This window comes from Piliocolobus tephrosceles, chromosome 15 (assembly GCF_002776525.5).
Source record: "Piliocolobus tephrosceles isolate RC106 chromosome 15, ASM277652v3, whole genome shotgun sequence".
Lineage (NCBI taxonomy): Eukaryota > Metazoa > Chordata > Mammalia > Primates > Cercopithecidae > Piliocolobus > Piliocolobus tephrosceles.
This window is the reverse complement of record NC_045448.1, coordinates 28,973,462-29,000,069: the sequence shown is the minus strand read 5'-3', so window position 1 is coordinate 29,000,069 and position 26,608 is coordinate 28,973,462. Positions and strand designations below refer to the sequence as shown.

General features: G+C 53.2%; 1 protein-coding gene across 3 annotated transcripts in view; it reads right to left on the bottom strand.

The window, feature by feature from the left end:
• Window positions 1-26,608, bottom strand: part of TOGARAM2 (TOG array regulator of axonemal microtubules 2) — a 71,545-nt gene that overhangs the window by 26,678 nt on the left and 18,259 nt on the right. Inside the window, exons 3-12 of one of the 3 annotated variants that reach the window (XM_031934192.1) lie at window positions 25,717-26,004; window positions 22,436-22,647; window positions 21,500-21,690; window positions 14,121-14,167; window positions 11,067-11,233; window positions 8,344-8,494; window positions 7,693-7,857; window positions 3,352-3,502; window positions 2,460-2,565; window positions 1,279-1,514 (exon numbers count right to left, since the gene is read on the bottom strand). In XM_031934192.1, coding sequence (XP_031790052.1) covers window positions 1,279-1,514; window positions 2,460-2,565; window positions 3,352-3,502; window positions 7,693-7,857; window positions 8,344-8,494; window positions 11,067-11,233; window positions 14,121-14,167; window positions 21,500-21,690; window positions 22,436-22,647; window positions 25,717-26,004 — 1,714 coding nt within the window. The remainder of the gene's footprint in view (window positions 1-1,278; window positions 1,515-2,459; window positions 2,566-3,351; window positions 3,503-7,692; window positions 7,858-8,343; window positions 8,495-11,066; window positions 11,234-14,120; window positions 14,168-21,499; window positions 21,691-22,435; window positions 22,648-25,716; window positions 26,005-26,608) is intronic. The other 2 variants (XM_023217324.2, XM_031934193.1) reach the window with 2 other exon arrangements.

Genomic DNA, 26,608 nt, shown 5'->3' with positions numbered 1-26,608 from the left:
TCAGAGCTCTCCCTACTCAGCTTGGTCCTTGGACCAGCAGCACTGGCATCTGAACCAGAATCTGCATTTCAGCAAGATCCCGGTGGACTCAGATGCACAAGTCGTGACCCTGGTTCTTGTTGACAGTGATCAATTGCCTGTCCCTCCATGCCAGCACCATTTATCCATTATCTCACATCCACCTCATTAGCTACTATTATCATCATCATTCTGCAGGTGAGGAAGCTGAGCCAAAGGGAGGCATCCAGAAAAAAAAAAAAAAAAAAAAATGCAATTCATTTCTCCTAAGTTAATTATAGACACAGTAAGCACTCAGTGAATGTCAGTACGGGCAGGCACCGTTCTAAGTGTGCTTTCATGAGTCAATTCAATTACTTCTCATAACAACCTCATAAGGCAGACACCATTATTATCCCCATTTTACAGATGAGTCAACTGAGACTCAGAGAAGTGAAGTGACAATCAGGATGTGAACCCAGGTGATGTGGCTGGGCAGGATCTCACCCTTTGCAGTATGCTATGGTGCAGTTACTAAAGGTCTCCCAGCTGGTCCAACAGGCCCCCGGGGCTACTGAGAAACCTCATGCATCGGTGCAATGATCCACTTATGGGGTGGAGAGGCCTTTTGCTCTGTGGGAGAAGCGGCTTAGGAAATGCTTTTGGTTTTGCCTTTAGTGTGGGTTTTTAATGACAGGGAAGACAAATCTGCAGAAAAGCTCCAACAGAAGCCCAATACCTTCCCCTCCCCAGGAGCAGATCCAGGGGGGCAAGCTGAAAAAGGAAACTTCACGCCTTTCTTACTGGCCCACATTTCATCAGAAAGCAACACTGCTCCTGCGGGTGGCAGGAGCTCCAGGCCCCATGCTCAGGCTGCCTCTGCAGCCCTGTCTCCCGGGGTGCTCCCACCGCCATGGTGTGCTCCCCAGCCTTGGAGTGCAATAGCCCCCTCCTGTTCCAGCCAGAGCTCCCTGCATTACCCTGGCCTGGCCGATGAAAAGTGGGAGAGAAGCCTGTTGCCCGGCACAGGGACGCAGGGATCTTCTTCCTCCCCCAGCTAAGTGGGAGGCACCTGCTGTGAAGTCTGAGGTGGGCCCCTTCTTCACTCTGAACCTCTGACCCATCACCCTGGCCTCTAGCATCCCGAGGGACCCCCTGCAGCCTCACCTGCCTGCTTCCCTCCCTCCCTGCACCCTTCCCTCCTTTCACATCCCAGGGCCTCTCCCCTTGCCTTACCCTCCCTGACCTCCCCCCCCCCTCAGACAACAGGCAGCCACATACTAGACACCCGCCGAGGTGAGGACCACCAGGGAGCGGGCAAGGGTCACGTTCTCCACCATGGCCCTCAGGGACTGGCCAGCTGCTCTCTGGATGAACTCGTTGGTGTCCCTCATCTTCTGCAGCAAGCAGCGGGCAATCTCCTCGGCCTCCTGGTCCATATTCTTCTTCAAGGCCTGGAAGAGGTCTCCCAAGGTGGTGATGGCCAGGCGAGACACCTTGGACCGCAGGTTGGTGACCTTAGAGAGGGGAGAGGGGCCCTCCAGGGTGCTGGACCCTGCCAAGGGCTCTAGGACGCACGGAGAATGGGCCCTGCACCACCCCTTCCTCCACCCCCACCTTCCCCTGACCTAGGTCTTGCCACGCTGGAAATGAAAGCCCTGCAGCCGCTCTGAGCAGAACTGTCCCATTTCATTATCATCTCAATTATTAATCCCGTCATCATCATGACCACAGGAAATGTGTACAATCTGTCCTCAAAGCACTTTTACAAAGAATGTCTGATTTTATCTTTGCAACTACCAAATGAGAAGTAGGTACCATGAGAAGCCCAGTAGTGCTGACCGAGGCTCTAATTAACCTGGGAGAACGTTAACTATTTTTTCTGGATGCTTCACTTTGCAAAGGAAACAGAGACTCCAGGCCACATGCAGGAAGGCAGATGCTCCCAACACAGCCCAGGCCCCCGTGTGTCAACAAAACAGCGTCCTCCGTATTCATCCCCCTGCCGATCCCCACTGGAGCAGCCCACTCCCAGGAGCAGGACACAGCCTCCACATGAGACCAAATGCAGCCTCCTGCCTCTCTGGACCCAGCTAGACCAAGCTCCAGAGCCATGAAAGAAAGGCTTTGGGAAATACTGCCACTGCCCTGGAGTTGGGGATCTGGCCCAGGACGCTCCATCCCTCCTCAGGTATTTTGAGTACAGAGGACCATGCAGGCCGACACATGGGCACGTGGGATTCTAATTGTTTCCATTCCCCAAGATTACAAATAAGGAAACCCCAGGCCTGTTTTCCAAACTGAGAAATGGGTGGCTACCTCCTACCTCAGTGGCTGAAGGCTGAGAAATAGGCAGGGATCCCCATATTCTTGGAGCCACAGACCCTCCACAGCTGCTAGTGGATTGCATCGAGTAGCCGCGGTGGGGCCCAATGCACAGCACACAGGCTGGGGGGCCTCACCTCCCCAGTCACCGCCAAGCACACGTCGTGCAGCCTCCCGGTGAGGACCTCTGAGTGACAGGCTGCCAGGCGTTGGATGCTCACCAGCCCCTTCTCCTTCGTCTGCCTGAGAAGCAAGGCCAGGCCCTGTTGCAGGCGGTGGGGAGGAAGGAGCCCCACCCCTCTGCAGACTAGGGGCCCCACATCACACAGCATCACGGTCCACCATCACCCGCAGCATGGTGCCATTCCATGGCCTCAGAGTAGAGTTTCCTGGGGCAACACCCTGGCCTGGAATCCTAACCACTCAGTAAAAGCCAGTTTTATGTGGCCTCTGGCCAGCCCTCAGCTCTGACAGTGCTGTATGGAAGCCCACCCCCAGGACCTAGCTGGGTCCTTGACGCAAAGCCAATACCTTCAATAAGAGGCACTTGAACAGGGAGGACTAAAGGCAGGGAAGGCTCCTCACAAATGTTCTGGAGCCCGAGGCATTGCTCTGCTCATGACCACGGTCCTGTGTCCCCACAGTGGGAGGAGCGCTTGGAGCAGATTCAGTTTCATTCAGAGAAATAAAGGGTTGTGGCCTTTCCTGGGCCCCACAGTGTGGAATCAGATGCATCCTTGCCATGCCTGGCTTTGGCACATCACAGACATCACAGAGCCACGCATAGGCTGCTCGGAGGGTCCCAGGGCACGCACATGAAGCCAGGAACACCACCCAGTCGTGCACACATGCACATAAACACACGCATATCTATATGCATGCACACAGTCGCCCCTCCAAACTGGCTTTTACCCTCCGTGGTGCTGGAACCCCAGAGTGGGAGAGGAGGGAAGTTGAGGGGCAGAAGCTATTCTGCAACAGCCCCTGCTTCTGGCCAGAACACAGCACATGGGGGAGGCATCTCCTCACCAGTCACTGCTGTTGAGGCACTGGAGTGCATCCATCAGCCCCAGCTCCGGGTTCGAGAAAGGCCTCAACTCCTTACAGCCTCTAAGATCCATCTCCTCCTCTTCTTCCCATTCAGGAGAACCCAGTGTGAGCACCGCAGGTAATGAGTTAGCTGCATGCACAGGAAAGAAACAACAGGCTTCACACAGCAGGACAGGCAAGAGCCTGAGTGGCCGCTCCTGCCACCGCTCACCTTGGGAGGCCATGCCACCACCCTGAGCCCACCTAACAGGGAGGGTGTACAAGGGGAAGTGCCTGGTAAGGCTAAGAACCCAGCGCCTGGGCTTCCCTCCCCAGGAGCCACGAAGACCCCCTCACTCTACCTTTGGCTGACTTTTCCCCTTCCCGCCCTTGCCAATGCGATTCTTATTTGTGATAAGCCACGTGATGTCATGGGACAAAACCCCCCCAGTCAGGGGGACACCTCCAAACCTGCCCCATCTGTGGTGGGGTGGGGCCCCCTCAGCCATCAATGAATGATCTCCCTACTCACTTTGGTGGCAGTCTAACCTCATCCCCAACCAGAGGCCCGTGTGGTCAGCGCCTCCTCCTTCCCTCCTGCTATCCAGCCTTTTGTGAGGTTGCCCACGAGCACGGAAGGGTCCAAGAGCAGATGGCTGGAGGAAGGCAATGTAGCTAACTGGCACCCACACGGTCCAGATGCAGCCACACGCGCAGCAACCCACAACAAGCAGGTTGTCATGTTTTCTAGGCTCTCCTGCCCTGCGGACAGATGCTGGAATCAGAAACTCCTAGGACAGGAAGGAATCTTACAGGGCCTCTGTCTAGCCAAATGCCCTGATCACACAGTTGAGGTCTCAGAGGACCAGAGAGGGTGGGGGACCCTCCACAGCCCCTCGGCTCCTCTGTCAGCACAGCCAGGACAAGAAGGTTCCCTTCCCAGTCCAGAGCTCTCACTACCACATCTTCCTTCCTGGCAAGTTTTCTTCTGAGTTGCACCTCCACCAGGATGATTTTCATCACAGTACATCTGGAGGTACTGGGCAAGTCTGAGTGGAGAAGAAGCCCTTTACTGAATGTGGAGGCACAGCCGGGCACAGTAGCTCACGCCTGTAATCTTAGCACTTTGGGAGGCCAAGGCGGGCAGATCAGATGAGGTCAGGAGTTCAAGACTAGCCTGCCCAACATGGTGAAACCCTGTCTCTACTAAAAATACAAAACTTAGCTGGGCATAGTGGTACATGCCTGTAATCCCAAATTGGGAGGCTGAGGCAGGAGAATCGCTTGAATTCGGGAAGTGTAGATTGCAGTGAGCCGAGATCATGTCACTGCACTCCAGCCTGGGCGACAGAATGAGATTCAGTCTCGGGGATTTAAAAAAAAAAAAGTGGAGACACAAAGCCCTCACTCTTGGACTCGCTTTTCAGCACTGCCCTTGGCAAGTGGAACGGTCTCTTAATCCATTCTTTCGGTCACTCTCTGAAAGGCAGAAGGTAACATCCAACCTCCCCGTCCTTCCCTGGGCAGCACGGACATGAATGACATGCCGTCTGCAACACTCTCAAAAAGAGGCTCGGTCTTCTGGAGAGAGCAATCCAGCCTCCTGCCCCGCTGCCCCCCTTCCCCGCCTTCACCACACCCTGCAGGGGCATTTAGCATCCACGGGACTTAAAAACAAACCCACAAAAGGCATTGGCAGGAGGACTCCAGCCTCCAGTGTCTTGAGGGCTTGTGTGGCCTCCCCCTTTGCCCTGTGTCTGACAGCTTTCCTGTCAGGTTCATATTTGTGCCTTCTGGTTCAGTCATTTCTATTTTTCACACACAAAACAGAAGAAATGGAACAGATCCTGAGCTGAGCTCACCTAAACCAACCCAGCCTCCCAAGAAAGGCGAGCTCCTTGTTGGAAACAGTGAGTTCCTCTTCAAAGTTCCCACCTGTCCTCTATTTTCAAAGCTTAACTTCCTTGCCGCCTTGCCCCTAGTTACGGTAAACAACTTTCCAGCCATTCCCAATCTGTGACCCACATCAGTTACCAATCTGTACCAACCCACATCTGATCCTTATTTGACGTCCCTTAGTTCCAAAACTGCTCTTCCCGCCGCTAGAGCCCCACCCCCATTTGAAGTAGCCAGTCGGGATCAGCTTAGATTGTGCTGTCTGACCCCAGCCAATGGGGACCGGATACAGCAGTAGGGACTGACTGCGTTAGGGATAAAAACCGCTTCCCTCCTTTGTTGGGTGTGCTCTCGCACACCAGAAGAATGAGCAGCAGCCTTCTGCGGAAGTAAATTTGCCTCGCTGAGGAAATCCTTTATTTGAGTGTTCATTTTCTTTGTGACTCCTAGCTCTTATTTCCAACACCCTCACAGGACATATTAGGAGAATCAGGAGGACAAGCAGGTTTACAATCCTGAAATACTATCATTTCCAGCCAGACTAAAAACCCAAACTATAAAGCAAGTTAAGGGATTCTTCATTCACTGTGAGGAGAGAGGAAGATGAGGAGGATTCGAATGCAGCTTCCAGGATGGTTGTAAGAGGAGAATGTTGGCCTTTTTTTCCTAACTCCAACAACCTAACCTACTTGATTTTATTTCTGCCTACCTACTCACCTGCCAAACATAAACAGTTCAAATAAAGAGGGACAACAGACTATCCTGGGTCAAGCATCACTAGCCAAAGTCTCAGTCTAGTGATCCTGAGATGGTGGTACTACCGGGCACCATGACCTTGAGTGACCTTGGGTGGCCTTTACATCACTAGGTCTCAGTTCTGCTGCTGTAAAATGAGTAGATTGGCCAGGCATGGTGGCTCATACCTGTAATCCCAGAACTTTGGGAGGCTGAGGTGGGCGAATCACTTGAGGTCAAAAGTTCGAGGCCAGCCTGGCCAATATGGTGAAACCCCATCTCTACTAAAATACAAAAATTAATTGGGCCATGGTGGCATGCACCTGAAGTCTCAGCTACTCAGGAGGCTGAGGCAAGATCATTTGAACCCAGGAGGCGGAGGTTGCCGTGAGCAGAGATCACACCACTGCACTCCAGCCTGGGTGACAGAGTGAGACTCTGTCTTAAAAAAAAAAAAAAAAAAAAAGAGTGGGTTGGGTTATATAGATCAATAGTTCTCAGGATCAATCATATCATTCAATTACCACTTTCATGATTTTTGCCATATCTTTCAATAGCCTGAGCTTTCATTTACATTGTACTTTTCTTCAAATCACAAAAGAATTTCAAATCCTAAAGAATTTAACTCTAAAGGGAACTTTCTGTCACTAACATAAACTAACATTATTTGTCATAGAATATGATAAATATTTACAATGAAAGTAAAACATTGTTAAAAACTCTAGCTAAAAAATTTGCAGGCAGCTTCTGTCTTTGAGCCTGAAAGAGGATCTCCTTGTTTAAAAAGACAGGTGCTACCATGATTGTAAGTTTCCTGAGGCCTTCCCAGCAGCAGAAGCGACTGTGGTTCCTGTATAGCCTGTGGAACTATGAACCAATTAAACCTCTTTTCTTTATAAAAAATAATAAAATAAAAATAAAAAGAGAGGTGCTAAAGACTAGCACCCAGTTCAGACTTTCTACCTGAGACAACTGAAAGGACAGAAGGAGAATTGAAAAGGGAGGTGAGCTGGCATTATTTATAGCATGGAAATTATATGTCTATGATCTAGTCTATGATCATTTACCATCACATCCCACACTTAAAGAAACTCTGAACCAAGCTGACTGTTTTTAAGTTTTTTTCAGTAGCAAAATCTTTCCAAATGAAATCTCACGTGAATGCCCAGTATACAAAAAAAAAAAAAAATGAGGCAAAATAGAAACTCGCCTGGTAGAATGGGGACAGAACGTCCCCATGTCCCAGGCATGATTCCTGAGGTGCCCTGGTGGAAGCTCTGGAGCCTCTGATTCCTGTCTGTAGCCAGTGCTGTCCAGCCCTGACATTTTATGAAGCAACAGGAAAGAAACTGAGGTCTTCCCCAATCCTCTCATCCTCTTTCTGCTGTTCTCAGCTGCTTCCTTGGGGGCTGTTGTCTAGTGTCTTTGGCCCTGGTGCACTGGTCACTCCTCCAGGACATGTCACACAGGCTGGGCACATCACAACTCCAGTTGTGATATCCTGGGTCCCCAGCCCAGCCTGTAGACAATGATGAATCCCTGACACTGTTTCTCTCTCTGGCAAGGCAGCCACCACCCCAGGCTGCCTCCTGGTCTAACATGGACAAGGGGTGGAAGCAAAGCCACCGAGGCCACCTTTGCCATGCCTCAGGGCATCCCGAGGCAGCATGGGCAGAGGGACACAGGTGCCTGCCAGTTGGGCCTGCCCACCTGAGGCGTGGCGGACAAAGCGGGGCTCCTGCTGGCTGACGGGAATGCTGGGTAGGGAGGTCCGGCTGGCCTGCTTCCTCAGGATAACGCTGACATCGTTTCTGCGTGGGCCACACGGCCTAGTGGGCACAGACAGGGTCCCGCTGCCTCGGAGGGGAAGGAGGCCTGTGGACACAGAGAAAGTCCTAGGACTAAGCAGGTCTGTTTTCCCCGGCCTCAGTGTCCTCCTTTGAAAATGGGCCCATGGCTGGCCACGGTAGCTCATGCCAGTACCCCCAACATGTTGGGAGGCTGAGGTAGGAGGATGGCTTGAGGCCAGGAGTTCAAGACCAGCCTAGGCAACAAAGGGAAATGCGCATCTCTACAGAAAATTTAAAAGAAATTAGCCAAGCATGGTAGCACACATCTGTATTTCCCACTATCTGGGAGGCTGAGGTGGGAGGATCCCTTTAGCCCAAGAGTTTGAGGCTGGGGTGAGCTGTGATGGTGTCACTGCCCTTTAGCCTGGGCCACAGAGCGAGGCCCCATCTCTAAATAAATACATAAATAATAATAAAAACTTTGAAAAAGAAAATGGGCCCATCAGCAGGCTATGAGAGAGTGGACTCAGCTCCCCCAGCCTGAGCAAATCCCACACCAGACACCCAGTACCTTCCTTCATGAAGGCTGTCCGGGAGCCCAGGCCCTGGGGAGTGAGCCCCCGCTCTGTCCTGGACTCCTCCGGCCTCCGGAGCAGCTCCATCTCCTTCGTCTGCTTCAGCCGCATCTTCTCCCGGGCGGACTTGGAGATGGTGACTTGGATCTGGCACGAGGTCAAGGCAAACTCTATTAACCTCCAATCATTCAATCATCAACATTCAGTCATCAAAAATATGTCTCCTGTGTGCCCATTGCTGTCCTGGAAGTGTAAAAAAAAAAGACAAATCCTTGCACCTTAAGAGCTTCGAGGTGTGGGGGAGAGACAATAAACAGGCCGAATGCTGGTATCAGGCAGCATGTGCTGAAAGAAAAGAGACAGAGATGACAGTGGCTTTTAGCCTAGAAGGTCCTGAGGGACTCCCCGAGGAGGTGAAGCTTAAGTGGAGACAGAAATAAAGGAAGGACACGAGCCCCACAGATTTCTAGGAGAGAAGTGTTCAAAGCAGAGGGAGTGAGTGCAAAAGCTCTGCAGCCAGATGCGCTTGCCTGGTTGGGGACAGTCGGGGGGTGGACACTGGCTGAGCTCTCTGAGTCAGAGAAGTGACAGGACACAAGACTGGGCAGGATCCACATCACACGGGTCAAGGAAAGGACTGGGCTTCTCCTCTGAGGGACACAGAAAGCCATTTAAGGTTTTGAGCAGAGGAGTGACATGATCTGACTTCCACTGTTGGGGGCTGTCTCTAAGTGTTGTTTTTTATAATTTTTTATTTTGAAATCATGTAAGACGCAAGAACAACTCGTAAGTTGTCAAAATAGAACCAAGACTTCCTGTGTTCCCTTCACCCTTCTCAATGATAATATCTTCCACATCCACAGAACGTTCTAACTTCCATTTCTCTGAGGCTCATGCCAGCTGCTGCACAGGAAGTCTGCAGCTGGCCTCACACAGGAAGCAGGAAGAGTGGTTAGGAGGCAGCTGAACATCCAGTCAAGAGGTGGTGGGGCTTGGATGGCGATGGGGGGTGGTGGGGTGGGCAGATTCTGAACATGCTTCTAGGGTGTAGCTCACTCTCTTCACTGATATATGAGGTGCAGGGCAAGAGAGGAAGAGAAGAGCCAAGGATGCCCGAGATGGTTGACCCGAGTCACCGGAAGGCTGGAGATGAGTGGGTCCCCTGGGGACACAGGAGGTTTTGTGAGGTGAGCGTTCAAGGGTTGAGTTTTAGACACAGTCAGTTGGAAGTATGATTAGGCACTTAAGCAGAGATATTGAGTAGCAGCTAAATATGTTAGTCTGGAGGTCAAGGGAAGGTCCAGGCTGGCGAGGGAGGTGTGGGAGTCCTCAGCATAGAGATGGTACTTAACGTCTGGACTGGATGAGGATCTAGCAGGTCAGTATAAATAGACAAGAAGCCAGAGGGCTGAGCGCTGGGGGAGTTCCAGCATCCAGAGGCCGCGGAGATGAGGAGGCGGCAGCCAAGAAGGGCTGGAAAGGGGCTGCCTTTCATGTAGTCAGGACCAAAAAAGAGCCACCCCTCGCCCCTATCCCTGGCTGGAGAATTCAAGGATGAGACACAAGTCGTGTCAAAAGCTGTGATGGGGTCAAAGTAGACGAGGACTAACCGTGGCTACATTTGGGAAGATGAAGGTCATTGGTGACTCCAACGTGGGCAGTTTCAGTGGGGAGTGTGGACTAATGCTTGTTAAGCGTGGACTCAGGAGAGAAAAGAGACGCAGCAATCATTTTGTCTTGGTTTTGTTTTGCTTTCTTAAAATAAGAGAGGTAACAGAGAGCTAATACGCTGATAGAAATGATCCCGTTTCAACGAGAATATCGTTGATGCCAGAGAGGGAACAAGTGTTGGAACTGAAGGATTAGCTGGATTGAGCAGAACAACAGGAAAGGGTGGTGAGCCAATGGGATGCTTGAAATTGAGACCATGGTGGGGGGACACACTTTAGAATGCCAAGGCCTACGATGTGGCCACGGGAGGGAGCGCAGACGCGGGGTGGAGGATGAGCTCATTTCGCTGCACTGAATGTTTGTGTTTCATGTTCTATGGTCCTCTACGGTGGGAGGGCTGTGGTGATGACTTACACAGCCACCCAGTCTCTCACAGAGAATACGCACCCAGGAGGCCTTCAAGATATGCTTCTTGACCTGGAATGTTCTCTGTTTCAAAGAATGAGCACAGGCTCCTCACTACAGTGACTCCCCAAGCTTCACTAAATTCGTTCAAGCCAGGGAAATGACCACCTTCCAAGGCCACCTGAGAAGTGTGAGGTATTCGCCAGTCCGTGGAGCACAGCCCGTGGCTGATCAGACCTGAGTCAGCTGCCTCTCATTTGCTATGTTGGGTGTCAGTTCAAACCACGCAGCCAAGTTCACCTAAGGCTTCCTGCTCTCTCCCCCACATCCAGCTTCCTCCTGAGCCCTGTGCAACCTCCCTGTCCTCCTTCCTTCTTCCCTCCTACCCCTCAGCAACCCTCTGTAGTCTTCCCTGCACCTAGTTCCCCACCCCACTTCCAGCCCGTATCCTTTCTCTTCCTTTCTTCAGCCCCCACCCCAACCCCGTCTGCAGGTTCTGGCCTTTAGTACTTGGGTGGCTGCCTCAGATTCTCCTTGCTCTGCTCTGTGGCTGGTCCCACTCTTGAATTCTTCAGATGCTTGCCTTCATGCAGCCTGTGGTCCACTCCAGCCCCACTTCCTCCTCCTCCCGCTCCCCAGGTACCTTGGTGCTGATCTCCTTCTGGTCCTCTTCTTTCAGCAAAGGGCAGGCTTCTTCGGCATGGTCAAAGGAGAAGGCTGTCAGCGTGGGAGCAGACTGAGAAAAAGGCAGGGCAGGCTTCTTGGCAGCGGCAGGCCTGTCTCTGACGGGTGAGGCCAAAGGTTTTGGCTCTGAGGGGTTGAGAACAGGGGTGGAGCTGAAACACCCAGATCCCTCCTGAGCTCACTGACCCTGTGGCTGGCTCAACTCTACTGCTAAGCCCCGCACCCTCAATTCTTCCTCGATGGAGCAAGACCTGAGTTAGGTTTACTGTACAGGGCAGCACTGGCAGGCATGGGGCGGACTACCTGTGGACCAGCATCACCCTGCATTCGTTCATTCACTGCACACTTTATTCCAAGATAGGTGCGGGAGTGGGGAGGCTGGGTGGGAAACAGGGCCAGATGTGTTATCCAGGAGATGTAAGACATTTCCTGAGAATATAAGTGTATCTGTCCTGGGAGGTTTGTACGGCAGGAAAAGAAAAAACAAAATGGGCCCACTAATGCTTTCATAGGACCGTGGGCTTGCCTGAAAGCATGACGCAGCAGGAAAGGGCAGAGTTGCCAGGACCAGAGAACTAACACTAGTCCAGTCTCACTTCACAGATGGGAAAGCTGAGAGCCGGTGTGATGGTTAATAGGTGCCGTCCGGATTGGATGCCTACATAGCTGGTAAAGTATTGTTTCTGGGTGTGTCTGTGAAGGCGTTGCCAGAGGAGATTGACATTTGAGCCAGTGGACTGGGAGAGGAGGACCCACCCTCAATGTGGGTGGGCACCATCCAGTCAGCTGCTAGCTACCATCACAGCTAGAACAAAGCAGATGGAAGAAGGTGGGATCACCTTGCTTGCCGGGTCTTCTGGCTGCCTGCTTTCTCCCCTGCTGGACGCTGCCTTCTACTCCTCCTGCCCTTGAACATCAGACTCCAGGTTCTTTGGCCTTTGGACTCTGGGACTTGCACCAGTGGCACGCCAGGGGCTCCCAGACCTTTGGTCACAGACTGAAGGCTGCCCTGTTGGTGTCCCTGGTTTGAGGCTTTCGAACTTTGACTGAGCCACTACCAGCCTCTCTCTTCCCCAGCTTGCAGACGGCCTCTTGTGGGACTTCACCTTGTAATCGTGTGAGCCAATTCTCCCTAATAAACTCCCTTATATAGAGACATATATCCTACTAGTTCCATCCCTCTGGAGAACCCTACTACAGCCAGTAACTTTCGAATGCTCTTGGGATGGATAAAATACCCATTCACTTCCACTTGATGGCATCAAATCCACGTTATTGCTTTGTCATTCATATTTTCCCCATCAGCGGATTTTAAAGGTACATTTCTTATTATGAAGGCAGGGCTCAAACAGGTGCATTCGTTTTCTGCCACTCACAGGGTTTTGAGCTCACCATCCTTGGTGAACCTGCAAGTCAGGGGTCTGCTGAGATGGGGCCACCAGCTGAGGCTGCCTGAGGCTGGAAAAGACATCTTACATCTGGGGCCCCTGTGGAGCTCCCAGGTCACCCGGGTGCTCTGCCCAGCCCACGTCTTCTGCAAAGGATTCCTCTGCTTGGTGCAGGGAGAAGGATCAAGGGCCAAGGGGGAAAGAGGGGCTTTGAAGCTTCATCTGCCCAGAGGTAAGAGGCAGGGCAGAGGGCACATGTGGTAGGCACCATCTGGCCAGGGCAAGGATTGCAGGAATGCCACAGATGTGGGGAAGCCCCCAGCTTCAGACAAGACCCTGTGAGCCCCTCCCATGTACTAGGCACGTTGCACATAGAGGGCAGTGTCAGCCCAGCTGTGTCAGCCCAGCTGCCAGCCAGAGGGCGGAGAGCCCTTTAAGGACTTAGTACTTTTTATGTCATTTCTTCACCTGTACCCCAAAGGTATGCCCTGGAAAGCCTTGTCTGAGCAGCCTGCCCCTGCCACAGGCCCCTGGTGACCTGGTTCTCAAACAGCAAGCTGGAGAGCCAGGGGAGGAAGTGGTTACTGACTGGGGTCTCCTGGCCCAGCCCCCACACCAGCATCCTCTGGGTTAGCTCTTAAGGTCACTCAGGGTGCCAGTGCATTTCGCCACAGACTGCCTGAGCTTACCCTGCTGCAGCCTGGCCCGGGAGCTGGGGAGAAGCAGCTGCCGCAGAGGTTTCTGTGCCAGGCCCAGCTTTGTGTCTTGATCCCAGGGCCTCTTAGGCAACAGCCACCCCTCTTCCCTAAACTGCCCCACCAGCTGAGCTGATTAGCAGAGTGACCTGCCAGGAAGCTGGCCCTGGGGAGGCCACCCCTCCTGCCGGGTAGCAGAGCGGCTGTCTCCAAATCTTCCCTACCATGGCCTCGGCTCGGGGTGTGCTGCTCCCCAACCCTGCAGCAGAGGCTCAGCTTCCATCCACCAGTCCCACCTCCCCATAGAGTTCAATCCAGGAAGGATCCTTCCTCCCTCTTTAAAGGCCTTGCCCTGTCCCCTCTCCTCGCCTCAATCCTGTGCTGGCCCTATTCCCTGACAGCTAAAGCTCCTGGGGCTGGTTGGCTGAGGTTTGTGGACTCTGGTTTACCTTCTCATTCTCTAGGCGAGGAATACTCTCTCTACTTGCTTAACACACTGCAAGGGGCAGCTGCTTGATGTGTCAAGACCCCAGCTTTGGAGCCATGGGAACCTGACTGCAAGCCTGACGGGCCTCAGCAACCAGGGAGAACATCCTGCTCACAGAGCCTTCGTGTGCCAGCTCGTCTGTCACACACGGCAAGCATCATCTCTCTTATCGAGGCAGTGGCAAGCTGCACAAACTGGTGTACGTCAACACACCTGATGTACCAGAGCAGGTGCCAATAAATGTCACTTCTCTTCCACACCTCGCCTGGGCCTGCTGCCACCCTCCAGTTAGACCTCCGGTGACTTCAGCGTCCTGCTATGAAATGAAGGGCCCAGACACAAGAGCTCTCAGATCTCGTCTGGCCCTAATTCTGTTTCCATGACCCAGCCCAGGAATACAGAGAGTCAAATAACAAAGGGAGGTGTGCATGGAAAATACGTACCCACAGATGCGAGGGTCTTCTCCCGAGGCCCACTCTCCCGAGCCAATCTTAAAAGAATGGGGGAGAGAAAAGCATCACGAGGGACGGCCAGCCAGAGACACTGCTGGGGGAGCCCAGGGTGGCTCCAGGATGGAGCAATGGCCAAGACGGGGGACAGAGGGGAGGGCACTGTTACCCCTGCAGAGGCTCTTGGCCCAGGATTCAAGCTGCAGGAGATACAGCTCCCTCTGCAAACACAAGGGCAGACTGACCACCAGGCCAGGTTCAGCCCCATTTCCTGGCAGTGCAGCTCACCCATTCCCCAGGAGGCCAACACCCACACGGAAACTGCTGGCTTAAAGGAAGCCCCCACCCTCCCGCTGCGCTGCTCGGGCCTGTGGAACTGACAGCAGCTGCAGCAGACAAGGGTAAACCGCCTCTCAGCTCAGAGAGCACTGAGCTCAAGTTCTCCAAGCTGCCCCAACCCCGTGAGAGCTCAGTGACCCCTAAATAGTCCACTCCTCATGATTGTAATCCCTATCACCCCATCTCCCATCCCCCAGGGACTGGGGGGGTTGGCCCCCTTTGCTGTGACAGGAAGTCACCACTGTTTTGTACCAGAAGTTCAATCCCAATTACCCACAGGAAGGAAAAACAGTGGCATCCCTGGCACTGGTTTTAATTGTAATTTCTTAAGTTGGAAGCACCATTTACTTATTCAACAGGTATTTAGTGAAGACCTACTATGTGTCAAGCACCATTCTAGTCACTGGGAATGGAGCATCAATAAAACATGACACTCCCTGCCCTCCGGGAGCTCAGGTTCCCATGGAGACCAGCCCTGCAGCATCCCACATGGCTTTCCCGTCCCAGCGAACATCAGGACCCACTAGGGGGATGACGGAGTAACAAGCCACAGCAACAGGACAGGAACATAACATCCCATGCTCTGGCCTCAGAGGATCACAGTCCAGGCCGGGCTGGAGGAGGGGCGGTAGGACAGCCCACCTCAGTGCCTGCCTGAATCCAGGGGAACCCTGCTCCTTGGGGACTGTGGAGGTCAGGGGACCCTGGGTCCATGGGAGGAGCAGAGCTTCAGTCTGGGCCTAGATCAGCCGGGATTCACCATTGCTCCCAGGGCCAGGCCCAGCCTCTTGGGTGTGGACCCACAGGGAGGGATTGTGTGGGCTGGAGATAGTAATTGGGGAGCCACCCCTCTAGGCCTTTGCCATTGTAACCTACCACTGCCCAATCACTGCCCAATGGCACTAAGAGGATTGGAGGCAGGCGGGGAAGGGAAGTGGAGCGTCAAAGTCTACACGGTTGCCCTTGGCTTCTATGAGCTCACGGAGGTCCCAGGCTGCCTGAGGTGAGCACAGGATGCCAAAAGCCCCGATGCCGCCCCCTTCTCTGAGTCCCAGCCTCATCCTCCTCACACGTCTGCTTTGCCCCTGGGGCCCTGAGCAGCAGCCTGGCCCCCACCTCCCGCCGCCCCAAGCGCGCCTCCCTCCACACCCCTCCTCCAAACACACACACACATACACACCTGCTCTGAGCAGGAATTTGGCCTCAGAGGACTTGGCTCAGCTTCTCTCAAGCTGTGGACCTTGGGGAAGCCTCTTGCCCTCCTCTTCTCTAGAGACTCCTCAGCAGAAAGGACTGAGGCCAAGACAGGCCACACCGATCAGGGACCCTGCCTTCCTGCGCATGGCAGCCCCACCCCACCCTCTGTGAACCTCACAGAAAACCCACCACCGCTCGGGCTCCTCCTCAGGCCCCAGTGAGGTGGGCGGGGCAGGGGCAGCAAAGCCCTGTTTCCAGCAAGAGCCCCTCCCTGCTCCAGCCCAAACGTCTAAGTGTGTCCAAGAGTGGCCTCAGCACTGTCGCCAGCACCTGCCTCTTCCCCTATCCCCTGTCTCCGGGAAGGGTGCTGGTATCTGTCCAGCCAGGAACCCAGGCGTGGTCTCAGCTCCCCCGTCTTCAGCCCACATCCAGCCGGTGGCTTAGCCCTACCATTCATCCCGCCCCACCCCCACCTCTGCATCCTCACCCCACACAGTCCCTGCCTCTGCCCTGTTCAGGCACCCTTGGCCTTCTCCCTGGATTCCAGCAGCAGCCCCACCTCCATCTACACGGTCCATGCCACTGTGAGGTTGCCAACGTGGCCTTTCTAAGTCACCGCAGATGCCACGTTCACACCCGAAAGCCTTTGGTGGCACCTCCTCACAGGAGGATGAAGCTCCCCCACCTCTCAGTTGGCACACAGGCCCTTCACCCTCACCCCGCAGGCTGTCACTCAAGGATGCAGGGGCTCACTCCTCCGTCCGTCTCTCCCTCTTCCACCTCCATCTCCATCTCACAAGTGTGCGCTCACCCTTTCCCCAGAAGTCTGCCTGGCGTGATTCAGATCTCTTTCTCCCGGGTCACCAACGGAACAGGCAGCCTTCGCCTACACACCCAGCTCTCTGAACCTCACCTTGATGACTTCCTGAGAGGTATCTCTCATGAGCTCCTGGAGCGCACAGATTATGGCCTATTTGGCTTTGAGTTCATGGCGCCTGGCACATAGTAGGTGCTTAACAGCTTTTAGGTGAGTAAATGGACAGACGGATGAGTGAAATGGTGATAGAGACTCCATCCCCTCCATTGACTAGAGAGCCCCACATTTTCAACAAAGAGAAATCCGTGTCACAACCAGACAGGAAAGGACAGGTATTTATTATGGAACTAATCCATGCCAGGTACCAACCCTGGCCCCACGGAAGCCACAGAGGTTTTTGACATATGGCCCCTGCCCTGTGGTGCTCCAGGTTAAAGAACAGAATGAGATTTAAATAAAGTAGGCTGGGCCAGGTGAGGTGGCTCACACCTGTAATCCCGGCACTTTGGGAGGCCGAGGTGGGCAAATGACCTGAGGTCAGGAGTTCGAGACCAGCCTGGCCAACATGGTGAAACCCCATCTCTACTAAAAATACAAAAATTACCCGGGCCTGGTGGTGCATGCCTGTAATCCCAGCCATTCAGGAGGCTGAGGCAGAAGAATCACTAGAACCAGGGAGGCAGAGGTTACAATGAGCAGAGATCAAGCCACTGCACTCCAGCCTGGGTAACAGAACGAGACTCCATCTCAAAAAAAAGAAAACAATTTTTTAAATTGGCTGGGTGTGGTGGTTCACGCCTGTAATCCCAGCACTTTGGGAGGCCAAGGTGGGCAGATCACCTAAGGTCAGGAGTTCAAGACCAGCCTGACCAATATGATGAAACTGCATCTCTACTAAAATTACAAAATTCAGCCAGGCATGGTGGCATGCTCCTGTAGTCCCAGCTACTCAGGAGGTTGAGACAGAAGAATTGCTTGAACCCAGGAGGCGGAGGTTGCAGTGAGCCGAGATTGTGCCACTGCACTCCAGCCTGGGCGACAGAGTGAGACTCCATCTCAAAAAATAATAATAAATAAATAAAATAAAATAAAATAAACAAAATAAATTTAATCGAGATTTGCTTATTTTGTTTAATGGAAGGGAGGGGCTGAGGCAGTCCCTGGGCTGGATGCCTGCGGACAATGCAGAGAAGGCCACTTCCCCTCCTTGCCGCCCTTTAAAGGGAGAGTAGGTAGACGTGTAACAGTGGAGACGGAATGAATGGGTGGGGAAAGGGGTGAGAGGCTGTTGGGGTTGCAGAGATGGATGAGGGGAAGCACCGTACCCCCTCGTAAATGGACGGATGGATGAGTGAAATAGTAATAGATCCTCAGGGTCTGGAGGGGTAGGAAGGCCCCACAGAGCAGCACTGGGGGGCAGCGGGGAGGAACTGTGGGATCGTGGGCTGGATGGACCGTGAATGTCAGGCCAAGAAGACTCAGCATGATGCGCTTGGGTCCTTGACACAAAGGACCCTGCATTCGTTCAATCAGGAATGTCAATACAGGCAAGGTGCATGGAAGAGGTGTGCAAGGCGGCGGGGGAAGCAGGAAAGTGAAAGATGGGGATGGAGAGCACAGGGCTGCAAGGAGACAGGTTAGGCACCATTAGGGGAGATCAAGAAGGAAGCGAAAGTGCGATCCAAGAGGGAAAGGCAGGGGCAAGACAGGGGTGGAGCTTTCATGGCTGTTAAGAAAGACTTGAGGGGCTATGGAAATGTGTCGGGAGCAGGAGGCACTAGGAGCAAGGGTCGAAGATGATGCTGAGACTTGAAGGCCAAGGAGAAGGTCTGCACCTTGACAGCAATGAGGAGGTCTTGGGAGCGAGTGGTTTGGGGAAACACGAGGTGGTCCTTGTTGCCATGATGGCGGTACAGCCTCCCTGTCTCTCCCTCTGGTGCTGGATCACATCAGCCAGGAGAAACTGGAGATGCTCAACAGAAAGATGGAAACACGTAGCCTGAACTGTGGATGGTTCCAGGGCTAGAGCAGGAGATGTGAACTCACCCACATCCCACCATCTGGAAGACTTGGGCACACATAAGGGCCCCAGGAGAAAACAGGAGATGGGGGAGGAAAAGCCATAGATCCGGGGCCAGAGAGTCATGAGAGGCACAGACAAGGCTGCTCCGAGGGGAGGAAGAGGCCAGTGTCTGAGTAAGAAAGGGGAGGACGTGTCCAATGGTGAGAAGGCAGAGGTCAGAGGAGCAAGCCACTGCCTGAGGAGGCTGATGGTGAAAACCGAATAGAGAACACGAATCCAGGAGCAGGTCCATGGACGGGTCCCCATATCCCACCGGGTCGAAGAAAGACATGAACATGTGTGTGCACAGAGGGAACGCACCAGGGAGACAGAGGGAATGAGGAAGTGTGAGAAAAATGGAAGACTCCGTCATCAGGCACCAAGAAACAGGAGGGAAGCAGTCACAGCAGGAACTGGATTGTGACTGCACTAAAGGAGCCAGGCCCATAGGCCCTGAGCACACGCACACACACTCCACGCACATGCACTCACACATACTCATACACATACACATGCACACACATGTACTCACACACACACGCATGCACACACATGCACTCACAATCACACACAGACTGACCCCACACATATACTCACACACACGCACTCACGCACACACATGCACTCACACACACATGCACTCTCACATGCACTCACATACACTTGCACACACGCACTCGCACATGCACACGCACACATGCACTCACAACATACATATGCACACACACACATGCACGCACACACATGCACACGCACACAATGCACTCACACACATACACATGCACACATGCACTCACACATACACGCACACACACGCATTCACACACATGCACTCACACATATACATGCACACACATGCACTCACAAGACACATGCATCACCCATGCACTCACACACATGCACACGCACATGCACACTCACACACGTGCACTCAGACACACACATGCACACACATGCACTCACATACACACATGTGCACATACAATACATGCACACATGCACTCACAAGACACATGCATCATCCACACACTCACACACATGCACACACATGCACTCACATGCACACACACGCACTCACACACGCGCTCACACACATGCACACACATGCACACACATGCACTCACATGCACTCACACATGCACTCACAAGATACATGCACTCACACACATGCACTCACGCATACACATGCACACACATGCACTCGCACACGTGCACACATGCACTCACACACTCACGCACTCACACACATGCACACACATGCATTCACACATACATACACTCCACACATGCACTCATGCACACACATGCACTCACATACACGCATGCTCTCACACACATACACAGGCACACACACTCCACACACGTGGACACACTCCACACACTTCAAACACATGTAGTCACACACACATGCACATGCAGTCACATAATACACATGACACGCATGCTGTCACACAATACACACACGCACTCACGCATGTGCATGCTCTCACACATACACATGCACACACATGCACTCCACATACATGCACACACATGCGCTCTCACACATGCACACACTCCACACATGCACTCACACACACGGTCTCACACACACGCACACATACCCCCACACACACATGCACACACATACATATGCACACACACTCCACACACATGCACTCACAACACACTGTCACACACACACATGCACACACCCCACACACATGCACGCACACATGCACTCACACATGCACACACATGTACTCACATGCACATACACATACACGCACTCACACATGCACACATACACACTCCACACAGATGCACTCACACACATACACATACATGCACACACATACTCCACACATGCACTCAGACACATACTCTTGCACTCATGCACAAACACACTCAGACACGTACACTCACACACATGCATGCACTCACACACACGTACTCAGACACACACACTCTTGCACTCACGTACATGCATGCACTCATACATGCACACATACACACTCATACACATACACACACATACATGCAGGCACTCATACAGGCATACACACACAAAGACACACTCTCACACACATGCTCTGACATCATTCTGGACTGACCACGGGGATGTTGCTGGACATCTAGAGCACTGTCTGTCTTAACAAGCCATAACCCGATTTATACCAACACAAAGATCCTCTTCCCCACTTGTTTGTGGGATATGAAGACCCCTTTTCAGTCCAAAAGTTTGTAGACTGTCCCCCATACACACAATACTGGTTGTATTTTTAGTATCCATCAATTAAGAAAATATTTAATTACAAAGAGCTGCCATTAACTATATCATGCTTTAAAATAATTCGTGTTTTATTCATGGCCGGGCACAGTGGCTCACACCTGTAATCCCAGCACTTTGGGAGGCCGAGGAGGGCAGATCACCTGAGGTCAGGTGTTTCGAGACCAGCCTGGCCAACATGCTGAAACCTGTCTCTACTAAAAATACAAAAATTAGCTGGGCATGGTGGCGCATGCCTGTAATCCCAGCTACTCAGGAGGCTGAGGCAGGAGAATCACTTGAACCAGGGAGGTGGAGGTTGCAATGAGCTGGGATCATGCCACTGCACTCCAGCCTGGGCGACAGAGTGAGACTCTGTCTCAGAATTACATATATATGATAAGATAATTCGTGTTTTATTCACTTCTCCAGCAACCTTATCCACTAAGGCACTGGGAGAAAACAGAGGCTGGAGACATTGTCCGTGATGCCATTGACCCAGCCTGCCAGAGCCGAGAGGCAGAGAAGCCCCGGCAACCATGCGGTGACCTCCCTAGGTCTGTGGCTCATGGGTGGAGCACCTGGCCCTTTCCCTGCCTGGTGCCCCAAGAACTCAACCCCATGGAGGGTTGGCCATGAGGAGCCCCAGTGGATCTCAGGGGGACAGAGGGAGAGAAGTCAGCAAGGAAGGCTTGACTTAGAGTTCTTACCGCATGTGTGGGGCCCTCAGGCCTGTGAGGACTCCCTGGCCTGGAGGTAATGGGCTGGGAAGGGAGCCAGGCACACAGGAGGGAGTCGCTGCAACCGGCCTGGCCTTTGGGATGGGTGGGATCACGATGCCCCCCAGGGACTTCTGCATCTTCTCATCACTGCAGTGCAGGTATTGCCTGGAGATCTGTGCCTGGGAGCAGAGGCGGGACAGGGGTCTGGCCTATGGAAACAGCCCACGGTGAACGCTCACCTCCCAGGCGCCTCACACAGTGTGGAGCCTGCTGTCTCTTTTTAGCCACATCACCCTAGGACCCCCAGAAGGCTGACTGCTTCCTTACCACTCCTGGTGAGGAGCCTGGCAAGCCGTTTTGTGACTGTTATTATTTGTTTTTCTGTTCTCATTTCAGAAAAATCCTGGAACATCAGAACTGGAAGGACCTTCAAACACATCTGGTATAAACCTCTTTTTTCATAGATGTGCACACTGGGGCCCAAAGAGGGGTGTGACTTGCCCAAGGTCACACAGCCAGTGAGGGGCAGAGCAGAAACCAAGGCCCAAACGTGAGTCCTAGCCCAGCATTCTTTGCCACACTCTTACTTAAAATGGAGAGGGCCAGAAAGCAGGAGGAATTCTGGAACATGTAGACTAGAAAAGGCTTAGGGGACCACCAGTTCTAGGGCAAAGGTCATGCAGCCTCTGGCATAGCCACCCAGAGCCCCCAGGCCAGCTATGGAGGTTTGGGATGCTATGAGAGGTGGTGAAATCAGAGCCTTGAGCCTATCCCAGTGCTGTCCCTATCCTCACTGCAGACCTTAAGACACCTCCAGGGATGCTCAGGGCATGGGGTCAGGGGTTGGTGGAGGCTAGAAAGAAAGGCAGGAGGAAGGGAGACAGGCAGCTGAGGACCAGACTCCCAGCAGTCGAACTGCCTTACCTCCTGAGCACCGGGTCTCAACTCATGAGGACCCGGAATGCTCCCCGGCAGGTCCAGGCCCTTCTCTTTGACTCCACTGGCCTCAGGGGTGGTGGGGATGCTCTGGATGGGAGGCATCGGCCTGGGCACCCTCAGCAGCCTCTGAGAGGTGGCTCGGGGGATGGTGCTCCACAGGGGAACTCCTTGGGGGCCTCCCCCTGGATTCAGAGAGGCTGTACAGGGATGGGGATGGGAAATCAGTTAGTCCCAGAAGACCAGGGAGTGGAGGGGGGATTCAGACCCCAGCAACAGGGCCTTCTGCCCTGGGAAGGACTGGGATGGCAAGGAGAAAGGCCAGACCTGCCCCCAGCCCCACCACTGATAGACTGAGCAAACAGCTGCTTCTGAGCGTCTGTGCCATTCCAGAAAGTGCCAATCCAAGTTACCTGTTTAGGATTCAGAGGCAGCGTGGGAAGGAAGGGAAATAAAAGCAGTGCCAGATCAGGAGGAAACACGGTAGGTCCTGGCCGCAGGTAGAAGCTATGTGGCCTCGGGCAAGCCACTGTCTCTCTGAACCCCATTACGCTTCTGTGAAACGGGGTTATTCAATGACATCACTTATATAAGATGCCAGGCAAGTACGTGGCACATGACAGGGGCTGATAAACTACTTCTGCTCCCCCTTCCTTTTCGGCTAGTGATGTGGAGGCGTAGCTGTTTTGACACAGCTAACATAGTCTAAGACAGGCCGCCACACTTCCAGCTCCTTTCTGAATGTTTCAGGTGCTCAATAGACATCTCCAGCACCCTGTGCCCCACCCCACCTCACCCAGCAGCCATGCCTCAGGCAAAGACACAGGGCAAGGAACACTGGGGTGGGCCAAGAGCTCAGGGTTATCTTTGCAAATATTGGTGATGAGGAATAAAAAAAAAAAAAGACTAGCATTTTAACTTTTGTTCTGGCCTCATCAAAACCACTGCATCAAAACAGCCAAGTCAGGCCAGGCGCAATGGCTCACATCTGTAATCCCATGCACTTTGGGAGGCTGAGGCGGGAGGATCACTTGAGGTCTGAAGTTCGAGACCAGCCTAGCCAACATGGTGAAACCCCATCACTACTAAAAATACAAAAATTAGCCAGTGTGGTGGCACACGCCTGTAGTCCCAGCTATTTGGGAGGCCAAGGCAGGAGAATCGCTTGAACCTGGGAGGCGGAGGTTGCAGTGAGCCGAGATGGCACCACTGCACTTCAGACTGGGCAACAGAGCGAGACTCAGTCTCAGAAAAAAAACAAGAAAACAAAGATTAGCTGGGCCTAGTGGTGGCTGTCTGTAATCCTAGCAACTCGGGAGACTGCGGCAGGAGAATCACTGGAACCTGGAGGTTACAGTGAGCCAAAATTACACCACTGCACTCCAGCCTGGGCGACAGAGCAAGACTCTGTCCCAGAAAAACAAAAACAAAAAATAAACCAGCCGAGTCAAAATATCTTCTATTCTTCTGGTGCTCGTTCTGTTCTGTCTTGGAGCACTGTTGTGTTGTGGTTAGCCTGTGGGGTGATGAAAAGATGGAGAAGAAGGACTGTGGTCAAGTGGAGACCATGTCACTTGTCGGGCCACCTTGGGCCCCAGCTGGGTGAGGGTACAGAGGAGTCAACTCGGCCTCAATGCAGGGGCCAGAGCAGCCCCAACCCTGCTCGGGGGCCAGAGATCCCCGGCCCTCCATGCTTGCTGAGGGACCTGATAAGTCTACAGGTCACTGCCCATCAGAACATTAGGTAGAACAACTCCATTCTTTTTTTCCCTACACTGGAACTTTATAAAAAATAAACGAAATGACTAGAAAAAGGCTTCAAACCCCTAAAGGAGAGAGTTGTTGGTGTGGCAGCTCTAGAAGGTGCACCTTCTGCAAGTTCTAAGGAAGCTTCTCGGGCACTCCAACCCCACCTGCTGCCTCCATGATATCCAGCCAGGACCATTCCTCCCAGGGGCTCCCTGGCATCCTCCTGGGCTCCCTAGGAGCTGAATATACCCCACAACTCCAGGGAGAGGCTCAGCAGGGGGAGTAATCTGCACATCGAGGGGAAGAACAGCCAGCGACAACCCCAGGCTTGACGGCAGCAACCACCTGCCTCTTGAGAGCACTTCCCCCTTCTTCCTAAGACCTCAAGACTTCTTATTCCTCTTGTTACCCAAGAGTTCATTCAGCTAAAAAGAACCCATATGATTCACCCAGAAGAGGAGAGAAAGAAGGAAAATAGTAACAACGTACTAAGTTCTTCCCATCTGCCAGGTGTTGAGAATTCTGTGTACAAGTTTTCACTAAACCCCTGCAGTAACACAGAAGTATTATTGATAGTGTCCCCATTCCACAGAGGAGGAAATTGAGGCCTGAAAAGTTACCGACTTGCCCAATGCCCCAGAGCCAGTGAGTATAGGGACTAAGATTTGACTTTGCTTGTCCACCACCCAGATGAGGGAGAGTATAAAGCGCCTGCTGTTGAATCCCTTGTTCATCTGCTCAACAAACGTTTCTTGAGAGCCTCCGAGGTGCCAAGCGACTGTGCCTCACACGGAGATCTCGGTCACTGCCCTCTTGGAGTGGACAATTACAAGCAAGAGTCAGGTTTTAAACAGTCACTAAAGATATAAATGCAAATCATGAAAAAGAACTGAAGGAAACAAATGATAGGGCATTAGTGGAGAGCATCCTAAGGGACAAATTCACATTGGGGAGTCAAGGAGGCCTCTCTGAGGAGGGCTTTGAAGCCAACAAGAGAGGCTGGATGGGGATTTTCGGAGTGGGAAATGGAGGAGGGGTGGGGCAGGAGCAGCAGCTCTAAACCTCAGGCAGGAAATAGCCTACAAGCCCCAGGCCCTGGACAGCAGAGACCAAAGGCAGAGAGTGACACAGTTGGTATGAGGCCAGGGCCAGAGGGTCTTGTGCATAAGGGAACATTTGGGATCTTAGTCTAAGCACATCGAAAACCCACTGGCTGGTTTTGAGCATAGTGGTGGAAATGGGAAGAACATTTGTTTAAAAGGATCCTTCTGGAGCAAGACTAGAAGGCGCAAGGGTGGGAATGAAGAGGTCAGTCGGGAAGCACTGCAGAGCCCAGGAGGGAGGCTCAGCTCCAAGGAGGTCACTGAGGTCACAGAGAGGGTACCTGGCGTGTGCCCACCGATCACCCCCAGGGAATCCCAGCATGCCACCTGGAAGCCTGCTGACCCTCACAGCCCTGGTGGCCTGGGGCCCTGACCTGGAAGTGAGTGGGTGAGGGGTGGGCAAGGGCCAGTGCTCACCTTGGGAAGACGCTGCCAAGCCCTCTGAGAGCCTCCTTTTCTTGAGCTTGTCCTTAATCTGGGTGGTGTCCCTGGCCATGCTATTGGCCTCTGACTCCAGAGAAGGGAGGAGCACCAGAGGCTGGGCCCCCAAAGACAAGGCCCCAAGGTTCCTGGGGCGACCATTCCTCTCCTGCCAGCCCTTGGAAGGGGTGTCCAGCTTGAGGCCACCCAGCTCTCCATGTCCACTCAGGAGCTGTGACGGTTCCTCATTGCACAGTAGGGTGTTTGGCTCAGGCTGGAGGGAACCTGAGGGGGACAGAGGTGTGAATGGCTTGGCACGCAGTACCCAGGGTGGCACCAGGCACCAGCAAGCTCCTTGACATTGCTTCCTTTGAACAGGCAGCCACTTGCCTGGTGAGACCCAGTCATCTAATGTTTCAGTCACTCCTGGGGGCGAGTCATTCATTCGACAGTGTCTCTGAAGCACCTAGTCTTCACAAGACCCACACCACGAGGTGCTCAGAACAAAAAGGGGAATCCACATGCAGTCCTATCGCAGCACAGACAAGAGGCCATGAATCATAGGGAAGGTCATCTGCCCAGGGACCACCATCCACCAATCTCCAGGGTCCACCACCCACCAATCTCCAGGGTCCACCACCCACCAATCTCCAGGGACCACCACCCACCAATCTCCAGACACCACCATCCACCCATCTCCAGACACCACCACCCACCAATCTCCAGGGACCACCATCCACCAATCTCCAGGATCCACCATCCACCAATCTCCAGGGACCACCATCCACCAATCTCCAGGGACCACCACCCACCCATCTCCAGGATCCACCATCCACCAATCACCAGAGACCACCATCCACCCATCTCCAGAGACCACCATCCACCAATC